Genomic DNA, 16,371 nt, shown 5'->3' on the forward strand with positions numbered 1-16,371 from the left:
CATGTTCTTCCCCTTTGGGTGGGTTAACTTTCATAGAAGTTGTAACAGGAAAGCTAACAAATGTTATTAAAAAGTATAATATTTTATGAATTCCATGCATATGATTAAGAGAATTGCAGTTCATAAAAAAGTATACTTTTTAATAACATTTGTTAGGCTGAAAAGGTGCTACTGGACTGTTTAATTTTTATAGTGAGTTAAGCCTAACACAATTTATATTCCTACTGAAAAACAGGGGGAAAAAATGGAGACCTTATTTGGTACTTGGATGTCAAGTATTAGCAGCCTAACTTGTCACAAAAAATAATTGGTGAGGTTACCTGCTGTCTACAGGCCACAAAGTGCACACTGTTATCTTAAACAAAATGTCATGATTTTCCTCATTAAAATTAGATGAGAAAGTCATCCAAAATAATGGAGGGAGGGAGGGAGGGAGGGAGGGAGGGAGGAAGGAAGGAAGGAAGGAAGGAAGGAAGGAAGGAGATTGTGTTTAGGCTCAATCCAATTGCCTTTTTACTGAGGTAAAATGAAGCATTTAGCACCCCACATAAATATGAATATACACAGAGAGAGATTTACATAGTTTCATATATACATACAGTGTAGGATCATTATATTTAGAATCATGCCATCTAGAGTAAGTGGAACAGGGAAAACAGATTCAAAGTACAACCTAAAATTTCTATGTTGATCTTAGGCAGGCATACTAATGTAGCAATACAACACCCTCTTGTGGAATGATTATATGACAGAGGCATATAAAACTACCTTTGAATCACACTTGATCCCCAGTGACTACATAAGCATCACTCCATGGAGTGATCGTGCAGCTATATGTAAAATCTTTTAGCTATGTGATTTCTTATTGCAACTGCCTATTCTCCAGTCTGCCCTCTCCCCCCACCCCACACACATATTCTCCACCTTTTCTTAAGCTATTATGCTTCCACCACTGTGCTGGCTCGCTATCATTCTCTTTTCATTTTATTCCTTCTCTGGTCCTACTCAGATGACTAGTCTTCTTCCTCTAAGAGCAGAGTAATTTATCCATTTACAAGCATCAACCCACTTTGACATTATGATAAGTGGATAAATGACTATCTTAGAGTTCAGCACCATTATGTTCTCCATGAAACCCTCAGTGATTTACAATACAGATAATTAGCAAAGAATCTCCGTTCTTAGCTCAAGCCCAAAAGAATGGAAAATGATTTTATGGTATATATAGACCATATTTTATTACAATGACTAGCTTTTTTAGAAACTTCAAAAGTTTGTAAAGCTTGCAAAGTTTTTCAAGGTTACAAGTCCATGTTTAAAATAAAATAAGATAGGTCATTATGTAAATTCATTTATGAATATGATGGGCAAACAAAATATATTGATAAGACAGAGAGTTAATCAAATTAATTCTCATTTATTAAGACACCATGGCAATATTTCAAGCTCTGGGGGAACACAATCCAATAAAGTTATAGAAATTCTCTAAAGTTTTGCCATCTTACAGGAGAAGCTTTCTACCAAGTCTCTCATTAGTGCTATAGTGATCTAATTATATACTAATTTCATGTTTCCAGAGAACGAGAAGTCTCATATAAATATTCTGCATTGCTTCTGTAATGTATTGGGCCTTTTACTTGAACTGTTTTCATGTGTCTTTTGAATGCTGTTTAAGATTGCTTAATTAGGGTGTCTGTGTAACAGTCACTGACTGCCCAGACATGCAGTCTCCAGGACGATCATTGGTTGGCTCTGGGGTGGGAATAGGTTCCTTTAAACCTATTGGCCGCCACCTAGTGGCCAACCGTATAAGTAGCTGCGCAGAAACCTCTGATTCAGTTCTGTTCCTGTTACTTCAATAAAGCAATGTTCCTGTTTGAACCCTCTCGTCTCGCCTCCTGCTTCCAAAGAACCCACTACACAACACTGGCGCCGAAGGTGGGATGAAGGCCACAACACTCCTCTGTGTCTGCGGGCCTGCAACCTTCGATATCGTGGAGAACTTGGTTGCACCGGTGCAGCTGGAGTCCGTTACTTACATGGACCTGAAGAAACGGCTCGGTGACCATTTCCAGCCCAAATTGTCAGTGATAGCATGGAGGCACGCCTTTGAACAATGAGTTCAACAACCTGGAGAGACAGCAATAGAATTCATTGCAGCATTGAGACAAGCTTCGCGCCTGTGCCAATTTTCGGACTTAGAAGAAAGGCTTTGAGACCGACTCGTCTGTGGATTCAGAGCAGAGACCTACAACAGAAACTTTTTGCAAAAGAAACTCTCTCGCTCCAGGAAGCCTTAAAAGAAATCATGGTGGACGAAGCTGCCGCCAGAGCCGTGAAGGCCATGTGGCCTGCCAAAAGCACTCAGCACTAGGAAACTGTCCACCATGAGGACGCCAAACTTCCAGAAGACATCGACTTCGACCATGAAGTTGACAAGATCCAACGGTACCATGACAAGTAACTGAAGACTCCTTACAAGGCAGTTCCTTTCCCTCAGTGTCCGGGCTGTGGCGGCCGCCACCAACGAGCGGACTGCAGGTTCTGGACAGCCACGTGTCGGGTCTGTGGGAAGACCAGTCACATTGCATCAGTCTGCAGAGGTCACCAGAAGGACCGCCATTTGGACATTCCAATCAGGAGAGGTACCAGAGCCCCGGGGCAGCTTAATGTAGGGAGCTCGCCGCCCCCTTAAGGCCAAACTGCGACTTCAAGTCAAGCTGCAAGGCATTCCTTGCAGGATGGAACTGGACACTAGCTCAGCTGTGTCCATCATTTCCCTGGAGACCTTCTGTTTCATCTGCAAACGCAGCAAGAGGTGGGCCAAGCTTAGGCCATCCAACATCATCCTGACTTCCAAAATCCCGAGTTGCCATCAAAGGCGAGGCCACCTTGGCCATCAAGTTCAAGGGGTTTTTGGGGTCCCTGGATGTGATTGTGGTGGAGGGCCAGAGAATGAGCTTAATAGGGCTTGATTCATTTGATGCTCTGGGCATCCAATCACCAGAATCCACCAGACACAAGCGGCGAACTTGGTGTCAGTATGCGAGGAGTTCACGGACATTTTTGATACAAGCCTGGGAGAGTACAAGGGCCCTCCGATAGCCTTTAAACCTGATCCTGCCATAATGCCTATTAGGATCAAACCCTGTAGAGTGCCATTTGCGCTTAAACATGAAATTGATTCAGAACTAGACAGGCTAGTGAGTCATGGGGTACTACAGCCCGTAGATAGGGGTGAATGGGAAACCCCAATTGTCACACCACTTAAGGCCAATGGGGAGGTCAGGATTTGCACTGATTACAAGTGCACCATAAATAGGGCACTTAAGCAGCATGCGTACCCGGTGCCAGTTGTTAGCCACATTTTTGCTAAATTAGATTTGGCACAGGCCTATCAGCAGTTACTTGTGGATAAGGCCACAGCAGCTGCACAAACCATTGTAGCACACAGGGGGGCTTTTAAAATCAAACGCCTCCAATTCAGGGTTAGCATAGCCCCTGGGATTTTTCAAGAAATTATGGAGCGTACGCTCAAGGGCATTCCGGGGGTTTGCCCCTATTTCAATGATGTGCTCATCGCCAGTGAGTCCACTGAGGTGCTTGCAAGGAGGCTCAAAGCCATCCTTCCATGGTTCCATGAAGCGGGCCTTAAACTAAAAAGAAATAAATGTAACATTGGGGTTCCTTCTACTGAGTTCCTGGGATTCCGTACTAATGCTGAAGGCATCCATCCTTCCAATTCTAAGCTGAAGGCCATTCAGCTGGCGCCTAGCCCCAGGTCCAAAGGAGATAGACAGAGATATAGAGATATAGATAGCTATATAAATATATATGGCTACCATCTCATCCAAAGTGATTCTGGGTGTCACACAATAAAATCAGCAATCAAAACATTTTACAAACCCATAAAACAATACATCTAGCTAAAACAAGATTATGAGAGGGAAGATGTAACATACAATATAACCAGCTTGCAGGCTTCCTGTTTCTGGGGGATTCCCATGCTTGCTGGAAAACAAAAAATGTTTTGTGAGTTTTCCACAAGGTCACCTCACCTAAGGAGGGATGATGTGCCAGAGAGTGGATGCCATGCAGAAAATGCTCATCTCTTAGATGGAACCCTTTCATACAAGGGACCCACAGCATGCGTCTCCTGATGGACCTGATAGGTTGGGTAGATGTAATGGGGAAGAGGTGGCCCCTTAGATAATGTGAGCCATTTACTCAAAAATCTTTCCCAGTATTACTCTGCAACATGCTGGGAGAAAAAGGATAAGATAAAAAAAGTCACCCAATCTTTCCATAACAATAATAATCCAGCCTGTTGTTGAAAGAGAAAGAATGCCACTTAGAAAAAAACATGCACATGTTTATGTATGTAGTAGAGCTGCTAGCGCTGACCTTAGCCTGTTGCCTGAGGAAGTCAACTTAATTTACTTAATAATGAGGCTGGCTCTACATGCCTTTCCATTAGTGTGAAGATGAGCAGCCTGGTGTGGTCCAGATGTCTTGAACTTCAATTTCCATGAGCTTGAATCGGTCTAGCCAATAATAAGACACAATCCAAAACATCTGGAGTATAAAGGTAAAGGTTTGCCCTGTCCAGTTGTGTCTGACTCTAGGGAGCAGTGCTTACCTCTGTTTCTTAGCCAAGGGAGCCAGGGTTATCCAAAGATACTTCCATGGTCATGATTATACCACTGAGGCACACAGAATGCTATTACCCTCCCACCGAAATGGCACTTGTTTATCTGCTCATATATGTATGCTTTCAAATGGCTAAGGGGACGGGTGCTGAGGCAAGTAATGGGAGTTCACCCTGTCACATGGAGCTAGGATTCAGCAACTTTCTAACTGACAAACTCAGTGTCTCTTATCTGGAGCATATTAAGTGGCTTGACCCTACACTCAGTCATTGCAATTGCATCCACACTTGATATAAAATATAGGCTCCATGTGAATTTTAATAGGGTAAACCAGTTTTAGAGATAAGTTTGTAACTATTCTTGGATGGAAGTGAGATATGAAGAAAGCAAGGGGCATTACCAGCAAAAATAATAATAATCTTTTGTTTCAGAAAACATCACTGTAGCATGAAGACCTGTCCAATTGAAAGCAATGAATGTTGCCATTGACTGAAGAGTAGGGATTTTGTTTACTTCCTGAATGGATTCACAATCATATTTGGCACTGCCATAGAGAGTGGCCAAACTAAGACTGCAGATGGAAAGAGCAAATGGCAGAGATAAAGGAAAATGAAAAGGAGCAAAAGGTGGCACTTTTCCTTTGTGTGTCCCCCAACCATCTTGTGCTATAGGGTACTTATACCTAGCAATCTAATGGCCTTGATGTTATTCTTTCCTCTCTTGTTCTCAAAATCTCTAGTTTCCTAAACCTTGTACCAGTAGCTTTATTGTTTCTTCTGTGTTTTCTGTCAACACTCCTTTTGCTTTGTTCTTATAATGGAATGACACTATATGATGCTCTTGTCCGTATTCTTTGCACTGCTTTCAAATTATGTGTGCTCACTGAGTGTAGGAATTTGCAACTTAGATGTAAAAATACCCTATAATCTATTTATACTGAACACATAATTGAAGTGAAATAAGTATCCTAGTGGGACGCGGTGGCTCAGTGGGTTAGGACGCTGAACTTGTCGATCGGAAGGTCGGCAGTTTGGCGGGTCGAATCCCGAGTGCCGCGTAACAGAGTGAGCGCCTGTTACTCGTCCCAGCTTCTGCCCACCTAGCAGTTCGAAAGCACGTAAAAATGCAAGTAGACAAATAGGGACCACTACGGTGGGAAGGTAACAGCGTTCCGTGCGCCTTTGGCGTCTAGTCATGCCGGCCACATGACCACGGAGACGTCCTCGGACAAGCGCTGGCTCTTCGGCTATGAAACGGAGATGAGCACCGGCCCCTAGGGTCGGAAACGACTAGCACGCATGTGCGGGGGAACCTTTACCTTTACCTTTAAGTATCCTGAAAAAATTCTACTATGTATCATCTTGCTAAATGTAGAGAAATATACACTCAAGTATCATCTGAAGTTGTTCTAAGATTTATGAAAGAAAGTTTGGTCAAGCTTTGTCTAAGACTAAAGGAAGATATCTGTGAACTACAAGTCTCAACCATCTCACTACAGTATTGTCCAAACTGAATGAGGCTGATGGGAATTTCAATTCAGCAACATATGAAGGCCCACAAGTTCCTCGTGATTCTCTTTCCGCAATTCCCCCTATGTTGATACAATTGTTAAATATGTCTTTAATTTTCTTGATTTGCCCCAAACAACAGAAGTTAGGCAGAATTAAGTTGCTCTGATTATAAGAAGAATAATATGCCAGTGGAATATCCTCTGTAGCCCCAGCATTCAAACCATGTTCCCTCTGCAGTTTCTGCTTACATTGAACGAAATGTATTGTTGGAAGAATAATTGTAACATGTTGTTCAAATTAAATGTATTTATAGTACACAAAATTTATTTATTAATGGGTCCATTAATTTTTCATAAGGATACAGGTTCCTTGGGGATCTCAACTTTGAAGACCATTACTCTAAAGGATGACCTTGGCATCTGAAAATAGCATGTTTGCTTGCACTATATTGTTAGTGTCTGGTGCCCAGAGCCTGTTACCAATTCATTTTAGTTCTATTCAACAGGCAGAACCTTTTTCTTTTTTCTTTTTCATCACAGTATGGGCCTCTTTTTATTTGCCTTTTCTCTCTATTGTTCTTCCTGTCACCAAATGTCATTCATTTTGTAAAGATGTCTGGCTTAGAGCTTATATACTACGGGGCAAGTAAAGCCTACCTGTCAATGCTGATCCAGTCACTTTTGCTCAGCCATGTGACAAAGTTGGGGACTTTTAGAGGAGGGAAAAGTTAAAACTTTTTTCTTTTTTGGCTGCAGAGTACCCAGCAACAACGGGAGCACATATCTTCAGCGGATCCTTCCACTGTGGCAAGTTTGCTGCTTCATAAATTCATAACAATATTGTTTTCTTCCTAGGTGGTTGGAAAAAAAACACCAGTTCCTGGAATCTGAAGATGTCAGCACCTAGAGGCCAACTGTTAGGTTCCTCCTTTTTTTAAAAAAATATATTAAGTCTTGGTGTTCTAAAGAAACACCTGAATGGATGGCGATATCAGGCTATTTTACAAGCACACAACTAACATGATGGTAGAAACATGTTAGTGAAACCATCTATAATATCCTGTTTTCTTCTTTCTGAACTTTTGCACTTGGGGAAACATGCATTCAGCTTGAATATGAAAAGGTGTCCTGTTTGATAGGAGGCTTGGAGTTAAGAATTTTCTTGCACATTTATGCCCAAATGCTGTTTGCTTTTTATAGAAAGTGTGCAATTTGGGTCTTAGGATGAACTGTGGGTTGTTTCAACTAAAGGACAAGTTGCTTGGATGATTCTTTAAATATAGATTAATATTAGATTAATGCCTTCTCAGAATATGTTTTTTCTCAAAACACTTTGAAGTTGCCCAAGATTTTGCAATTTTTGAAAAGAATTTTCAAAAGAATTTACCATAACCTTGGCATCCTATCATTGTGACAGGAATTGTTCATGAAAAGTTAAAGTATTTATGACTATTGTGATCCTATTACTGAAATAAACTATAGTAGATTATTTCTAAATTTGTTAAAAGGAACTGTACAATGTGTTGGTCTTTTTCTTTCCTTGACTTGCAGGCATAAACTATAAGGGCATAACTGGTAGTGTGTGGGTATTGCTCTGGATTATATTAATGAAAGCGTGTGCTACTGAAGTTATTCTAAGTAATTACATTTGGTTTATATTATTTTTAATTATTGTGAACTGGTAACTGAATTGCACTGTATATGAATACCCTGAGAAATGAATAATTGTTAAAGAATAATGCAATTTACAAATGCTACATGTAGAATAATATGTGGAATGCCTTATTGATATTACTTAGAGAAGCAGAGCGCTTGTACAGTTGAACAGAACATAAACATTTCCAGACTCTCCAGATCTCTAATATAGTGCAATGATAGCTTACATATTTCCCATTTGATTTCTATATTCAATATGGAAAGTGCTTGTACATCTCAAACCTTTACACATTGTAACAAGCCAACTTTATATTTTCTTAGCAGATTTCTATCCCATACAACTCCCAGTCTAGCCAGCTCATAGCTGTCATTTCTCAGACAATGGTTGGTTTCATAGTGCTAAACCATATGGTAGATTATTTGGTTTTGGTTTAGTAATATTATGTGACATACATAATTTGTACTAAGTTTACGACCTAGTAATGCATAAACTCAACCATAATGAACAAACCATGGCTTAGCACAAGGTATGAATCCAAACCACCGAGTTTGATAAAGTGCTAAATGTCCATGAGGCATTTGCTTTTATGAACATTGTAATTATAGACACTGTTACAACTGCATATAGATAACAATGCCTATCTAATAATTAACAACGTCTTATCTAACATGTAAAGATTATGTAATATTTTCTGGAGATAGTGACCACCCTACTGATAATCAAATAGAAGCTGCTAGGACCAGATGTTGGATTTCAGTTTATGGGTAATGAAAATAATTTTTCTTTGATAATATGCCTCACTGGCATTGCCATCCACATGCTTTCAACAAAATCCAGCACACTGCAGAAGTAATCTGCAAAGATTCCCTTCAGGAAAAGTGGTGGCTAGAACCATCTGCATTTTAATCTTCCCCAGCCTAGCATCCTTCCAATATACTGGAACCAGAATTCTTCAGAGGAGCATGCCGAATTCCAGGAGCTGCCTTCCAAAAATATCTGGATTGTGAGTTTTTGGAGAAGGCAGTGGCAACTTATAGCATGAAATGGCTTCTAATTTCAGGGTAGTTGGAGTATTTTTTTAAAATTAAAAAAAAATAGAGAAGAGAGCATGGCTTTGCACCCTTTGCTATGCTGTTTGCCTGCAGCAACCTCTTTGGATTAAAATATGCAGTTCAGAATGCAATAGGCTTTTGATTTTGTTGGCGTGTAGATCATGAAAATGTGAAGCATGTTAAAACGAATGAGCACTCAATAAGACATGTAGAGAATATATTTAAACTGTTAAAATATAACACAATGTAATCGTCTTCTTTCTTTTAAAACAGCCAGCAATGGGTGATTGGAGTTTCTTAGGGAACATCTTAGAAGAGGTGAATGAACACTCCACTGTCATTGGGAGAGTGTGGCTCACAGTCCTCTTCATTTTCCGAATCCTCATCTTAGGAACTGCTGCAGAATTTGTATGGGGTGATGAACAGTCAGACTTTGTTTGCAACACTCAGCAACCAGGTTGTGAGAATGTGTGTTATGATGAAGCCTTCCCTATCTCTCATATCCGTCTGTGGGTCCTCCAAATCATCTTCGTCTCTACTCCTTCACTGGTATATTTGGGCCACGCTGCCCACTATGTAAAGGTGCAACAGAAAAGGAAAGAGCGGAAAGAAGCGGAAAGAGCTCAGCAGAGAAAAGCAGAGGAAGAAAACTCACCTTTTGACCAAGATGATGGCAACTCTGTTTCTGTGAAGGACACAAGCCACAGAGGGATCAAAAAGTTCCATCTTGAGGGAACCATTCTGAGAACTTATATCTGTCACATCTTTTTTAAGACCCTCTTTGAGGTTGGGTTTATAGTGGGTCAATACTTTTTGTATGGCTTCCGAATCTATCCTCTTTACCGCTGTGGCAGATGGCCTTGCCCCAACATTGTAGACTGTTTTACATCCAGGCCTACGGAGAAGACTGTTTTTATCATGTTCATGTTGGCTGTGGCATCGGTATCCCTCTTCCTTAATCTTGCAGAGATCAGTCACTTGGGTCTGAAGAAAATTTTGAATGCTTTCAAAAAACCAGTAGAACCACCACCAGTGGAAATGCCAGAGACTCGTCTTCATTCTATTGCTGTTTCATCTATCCAAAAAGCCAAGGGGTATAAATTGCTAGAGGAGGAAGGGAAGCAAGAATTCCATTACTTTCCTTTGACAGAAGTAGGAGTAGAAACTTCATTGCATGACATAGAAGAGAAGGTTAGCATGGAACACCTGAAAGACCTCTCCAGGACATTTAATGAACAATTGCATTCCTACACACACATAGACCAACAGGACAATGAGAAAGGAGAAGCAGGGGAGGTATCAGAAGAGAAGGAAGCTGAAGAAGCTGAACCACCAAGGTTAGAACTGTTAACAGAGAAAACAGAAAAACAAGTAGAAGAAAAGCCCATGGAGAATGAGTTAGAACCACCACAGCAGAACTTGCCACTATCATCTGCTGATGTGACAACTGACACAAGACCCCTTAGCAGGTTAAGCAAAGGTAGCAGTCGGGCTCGGTCTGATGATCTGACTGTATGAGTAGAGAGCCTAAGAGTCCACTCCCTACACTTGCATATATACACACACCTCATATGTCTGAAACAAGATGCTAAAGTGGTCATTTTAATATGGTTTCTTAATATTTTATCAATGTTTTAGCTAGGAAGAAAGTACTATGAAAGTTAACTGTTTTATCATGATTGTTTTTCATGATATTGGTACTAGTTATCATGTTAGTCATGTAATGCAACGATGAAATGAATTCTTCACTTGAAATGATTTCATTACTATAAAATAAAATGCACTATAATAATATTAAGATACAAGGCAAAAAACAACAACAACCAACCACTGAAAGCAATGTGGAAAACAAATGTAACAACTGTGATTGCAACTGTTTTTATGCTCTGCTTTTCTACTAGCGTTTGGAGGGAGTTATTTCTTTGGTGGTCATATATAGAGATAAAGTGATAGCTCGGGGCCTTTTCCTGCTTCCTTGTTATGGAACTTAAATCAATTACCTTTCAAAAAGGGGTTTTGATTCATCTCCCAGTGACGGAAGAAAAATGTTTGCTTATGGAGACAAATGAGGTTTTACTTCTGTAAATCAGCGTAGCTTACAGACAACCTAACCTAGCTACAGAACCAATATTTGTGATTGTGTCAGACAAACTGTTGGCATAATCAAAATAATCTTTTGGAGATCTAATGATTTATTTGTTTGATTGTTTCTCATCACGGGACAGGGACAGATGAAAACAAAGGTGAAAAATATAAGTTATTTTATTTGAACTTCTTCTAAAATGTACAGTATAGTAAGTAGTAAATGCTTGGTTAAATGGGTATCTTCGAACACTTGGGAAAAAGCTGTACTGGTGTAAAACTGTGCCCACTTTGAACTGTTCCAGTTTTTGGTGAAAGATATATTGCTATTAGACCATTAATGATCACATTAGAAATGGAAGAAAGTACTGGCATTTTACAGTATGTACTGAAGTGTGCTGTATCTTATTTTCTTCCCTGTAGCTATCATATATTATGAGCTCCAGGATAAAATGTGGATTTTAATGGTCCCAAGATTGTATTATATAATGAAAATGCCATTTGCTTATTATAGGTAGCTGAAGGCTAAATTATCCTTAGCTAAATCAGTTTCAACAAATGGAAAGTAAAAACAAAACAAAACTTGAGAATATAGACTTGAATTATAATTGTATTCAAAAGGATACCTTATTCTGCTTTTTGCTTTAGAGCTATGTGTTAAAGCTGAACTCCTAGTAATATATTTCCTACTGTGCTGATTGCATGGTCTGTTTTGCATAGGCTTCAAGTCATTGAGCTAGATGTCGGACCAGTGCAGAATGAAGCTAGTTGGATGTATTTGGGTAGACCTTTAAATGTTTTTGTTGAAGCAAACTGAGATTTACTATTCACTATTGTGTTTTCAGTAGTAGCATGTGATGACCCTGTTATTTGGTAGAGTAAAGCAGTCTTCTTGGCAGCCTCCTGCTACTTGGGAGAACAAGAAGTAGCAGCGAGGTGACAGAGAATATTATTATGTCCTTCAAAGTCCCATCTCCAATACTGAAATAAGATTCAGCAGCTTTCTCTTCTGATAGCAATATATCATGGAGTAATGGTAAAAACAGAAGCTCTGGGAAACTCCTCAGAAAAAGCAACACGTTTATCTGGCAGCCAAAGCCATCCGTTTATCTAACAGCAGACTATTAGGGCTGAGCAAAACTTTCCAGAGAAATGATTCACAATGTGCAGAGTGATACAAATTAGTTCTTGATCTAGTAAAACACTTGCTCATTTCCCACTTTCTTAGGAAAGCTGCTATGCAAAGAGTAGTGCTGCTTTAACAGTCCCAAAAGAGATGCTTTGTAGTGGAACATTTGCAAAACACCTCTTTGAAGATTTTGCACAACCCACATATAGGTATGTGCCTGAGTAGAGGGAAAGAGAAATTAATCTTGAAAATGTCAATTTTATCTTGTGATCTAAAAAAACACACCCTCCTCTCTCTTTTTGATTTGGTGAAAATATTACTTGCATACGTGTAGCAAAACATTTTTTTAAGGCAGTGGAGACTAATACCAGCAGAAATGTGCAGGTATGCACTTTCATTGGCTCTGTTTTTTCAGTCCTCAGTGGCTCAGCAAATTCTCTGCAGTCCGGAAACAATGCAAAGGGAGGTTTAATCCATTTCAGAAAATCCCTTTTGCATAAACTGCCAACACACCCAGAAAGGACCCATAGAATTTTTCAGCAGATTAAAGGCATAAACGCCTAATTCAGAGGTCAAATGAAGCCAGGGATTTTTCTCCATAATCACTCCCATGATCTGGGATCAGGACTTTAAACCTCACCAAATTACAATGTATTCTATTAATGTATAGATATCATCCTTCATCATTTGAATCCTGGAAGCAAGGAAGGGGAATCTCTTAAATGAAGCAAAGAAGTTTAAGTATATGTAATTATGATTCATTTTTTTAAAATTATAGTACTATTCTATTAAAATTTTTTAGTAGAATATTCTACTGTTCTTTTATTAATAATAAATCTATTATTTTTGGAATTTTGAAACTTGGAAGCCTCACAAAGTGTTTGGGTAAATCAGAATGTTAAACAACAACAACAACAATGACAACAAAGGGTAATATGATGTAATACATCAGGGGTGTCAAACTGCCGGCCCGCGGGCCGGATGCGTCACGACGAAACTGCGCCCACCCCATTGCCGGCAATGGGGAAAAAGCTCCGATACGTCGCGTAATGTCACGTGACGTCGCAAGTTTGACATGCCTGTAATATATAGTATATCCTCTTGGAAGTGAGGGAACAGATAAGAAACACAGCAAATTACATTTGAATTTTCCTTAGATGACCAAACTTTTGAACAGGTTTTTTAAAAAATTACAAAAAGATTAAAATAGGAGAAAAAATATTTAGGAGGAAATCAAAAGATAAATTACTAGTTCCATCCATGACATGGACTACAATTTTTATCATAAAATTAGAAAACAACAAGTTGCAGCTGTTCATTACTGTATAATAAGTTTAATAAATAAGTTCTTTTTAAGGTAAAGTTTTTATGAAATGTTTTAACTACAATAATAAAAAATACAAATTAAAAAAAGGAAAAGTGCAAAAAAGAAAAAGAGAGAATAGAAAACCAGAAAAGCAACTTCCCCCTTTATTGCAAAAAGCATCAACAATTTCACTATCTCTTCACTTCCTCTTAGTTAGCAAATATAAAATTCTTCATCCCAATCAACATCATCATCATTGTTTTTTACACACAAAAAAACCCTTGCTCTTTAATCCATTCAAAAGATCACCATCCCATAGGATTTTCTTCAGAACTTTAACAAGCCTCTTTGGTGAATCCATCAGGAAGAAATTATTCCAATTCTTCTTTTCAATTGGCATTTTTATTTCCTTCCTAATTTTTAGAGGCTCATCCAATTTTCTTTCACATTCAGTGATAAATTCTTGCCCATGTTGTTCTCCTCAAACATCTCAGATATATTTTTCCCCCAAATATTTTTTCTGTAACAATGTTTTTTGATGTAACATCTGGCAACAGGATGTTCATAAAAATATAACATAGCTGACAATGTTGATTCAAAGTCTCTTTGCTATTCCTGAATGCCATTGTAAGCTACTTGTTTCCACTATTGGAAATAATTTTTCTTGTCCACAAAAATGTATTTATTCTTTACAATTAATATCAGTCAATATTTAAAATCAAATATTCCAAGTTTTTCTTAACCTGTTTAAGACTTTCTATAGTCAGTACTTAGTCTTGCTTTTTGCCTTTCTTGCAGTTTTGAGTTCTTAAGGCTTTTAAAGATACTGTGTCATTTTCTTATATTAAGGATTGAAGGCACTCCCGTGTTTCCAGCCTTGACATTTGAAGGTATCTAATTTCTTTTTAAAGCAGTTTATAAGCAATTTACGAAAGGTGGTTAACAAAAAAAGCTTGAATTTAGTGTCCTTTGAAGGCTTCGGCTGTGGCTGGAGTAAGAATGGTAAATTCCCTCATTTCCTGGTTTCAGCACTTTCCAGAGACCATTGCCTTGCAGTCTTCTTGGGAGGAGCAACCATATGGAGTGCAGTCTGGACAATCTTACATCCTTTTTTTTATTTCTGAGAGGGTCAAAGAAGCCAATCTATTCATCAGCTCTTTGTTCATAGTGGCAAATGTCACCTCAGAAAAAATGACTTCAGCTCACAATTTCTTCCCTAGAAGTGTGTAGTTCAATAAGTTCAAAAATTAAACTACTATGATTTTTAAAAAATAATTATTGAAAATATTGTTTTTGTTTTTAATATGTTTATGTTCTTTCCTCTCAAGTCACTTTTTATATTATTTTAGTGTTTTTAATCTGCTTTTTTGCAAAATGTTGAAGATTATAAGAAAAAAAATTAATATAGAAGAAAGTGATCACAGCACCTGTATAGATCTAATTCACATTCTAGTCGTTATGATGTACAATGTAATTATAAGCAAATATATCAATTTGATATTTAAATCTCTGCATATTATTGACACTTGAAATCACTGAAGCAGCTTTCTCTAAGATTACACCTTTGCTTGCTGGGGAGAGATCAATGAACTTTAAAAGAATACCTTGGAATGTAAACAAAGAAGGCTGTAGGACAGTTCTTTATTGTTTTCATTATAAATATTTAGGGTTCAACTTGCCTCAAAGCAATGCTAACAAATCAGTAAAATAAAATGATTTAAAGGGACAAAATAAGTCAAAATATTTTTTACAGCATTTCTAAAACTCAGTAGCAAGATGGCTAAATTGACTTCCTCAGTCTAGAACAGGGGTCACCAACCTTGGCCACTTTATGACTTGTGGACTTCAACTCCCAGAATTCCTCAGCCAGCATGGCTGGCTGATGAATTCTGGGAGTTGAAGTCCACAAGTCATAAAGTGGCCAAGGTTGGGGACCTCTGGTCTAGAAGACAAACTGACACCTAAGAAGAAGCCTATAAAGAAAGGTCCCTACTGTTTGTATCCACAATTGTAACCTCTCCTGGTGGGGAAAATCCAGCAGGACTTCTGCTGAAATTGTAGATTACGGGTAGGCTCATTTAGGAGGAGGAGATTTTTTTTCAGGTATCCCTGCTCTGAGCCATAATGTATATGGATGGCATTGTAGAACTAGACAACTTGCAATAGCAAATGAACACAGGCACACTAGCAGTCACTTTCCCAGCACTGTTTATAGCACTTAGTCAGAGATGATTAGCTCCTATTTGATCTGAGATTTCCAGCCGCTCTTATGTACTCATGCTTATTAAATGTGAAAAGGTGTCACTGAAGAACGCTTGCTTGCCCTTCACACATGCGCCACAAGCATCGAAAGGCATAGGGAACATTCCACAGACACATTTTTCACTCCACAAACCCTTAAAATTGTACTTGTGTCCCTGTGAATATCCTAACTGCCAATTGCTAAGATACCTTGTGGACTGACCACTGTTCCGTTCAGGTTCTCAATGGAGGAATGCAAAAATGGTGCTTCAGTCAGTCCCCTGGGTCTACCTTATTCTTAGTCTTGGCATTCTTATTGTGCTGTGAGAGGGGTAAAAGGGCCTCTGCATGAGAGAGTGGCAAAGCTACCCCTTGAATTACTGGGGAGGATGGGGAATAACAGCAAGACATCCCAGGGTTTTGATTTCGGTTTGGAGTTAAGAATCAAAGAACGTGGCGGACAGTAGACATTCCTGCTATTGGGAATAGACTCACCTTGCAGCTCTAGAGAAAACCCTGCAATCCTACTTTCAAAGCATTTCCTTGGAGCAACAAATCATTTCATCAGTTCAGAGCTGCAAATTACAATGTCTTAGATCAGTGATTTTCTGGGGTCACAGAAATATAAGGCAAATATCACATGTGCAGCAAAGGCCACAGATGCCATATGACGAATATAAATGAAAATATGATGGTTGCTAAATTATATTAGTTCAAATATAGGAAATGATTATGGGAAATTTAC

General features: G+C 38.8%; 1 protein-coding gene across 1 annotated transcript; it reads left to right on the top strand.

The window, feature by feature from the left end:
- Positions 1–9,147: 9,147 nt before the first annotated feature.
- GJA8 (gap junction protein alpha 8) lies at positions 9,148–10,386 on the top strand (the record flags this gene model as incomplete). The annotated part of the gene is made up of 1 exon (XM_081327650.1): positions 9,148–10,386. The coding sequence occupies one exon, from the start codon at positions 9,148–9,150 to the stop codon at positions 10,384–10,386; it is 1,239 nt and encodes a 412-aa protein (XP_081183776.1).
- Between the last annotated feature and the right edge of the window lie 5,985 nt (positions 10,387–16,371).

This window comes from Vipera berus (genome assembly GCF_964194415.1).
Source record: "Vipera berus genome assembly, chromosome: 4".
In the NCBI taxonomy this organism is placed as follows: Eukaryota; Metazoa; Chordata; class Lepidosauria; order Squamata; family Viperidae; genus Vipera; species Vipera berus.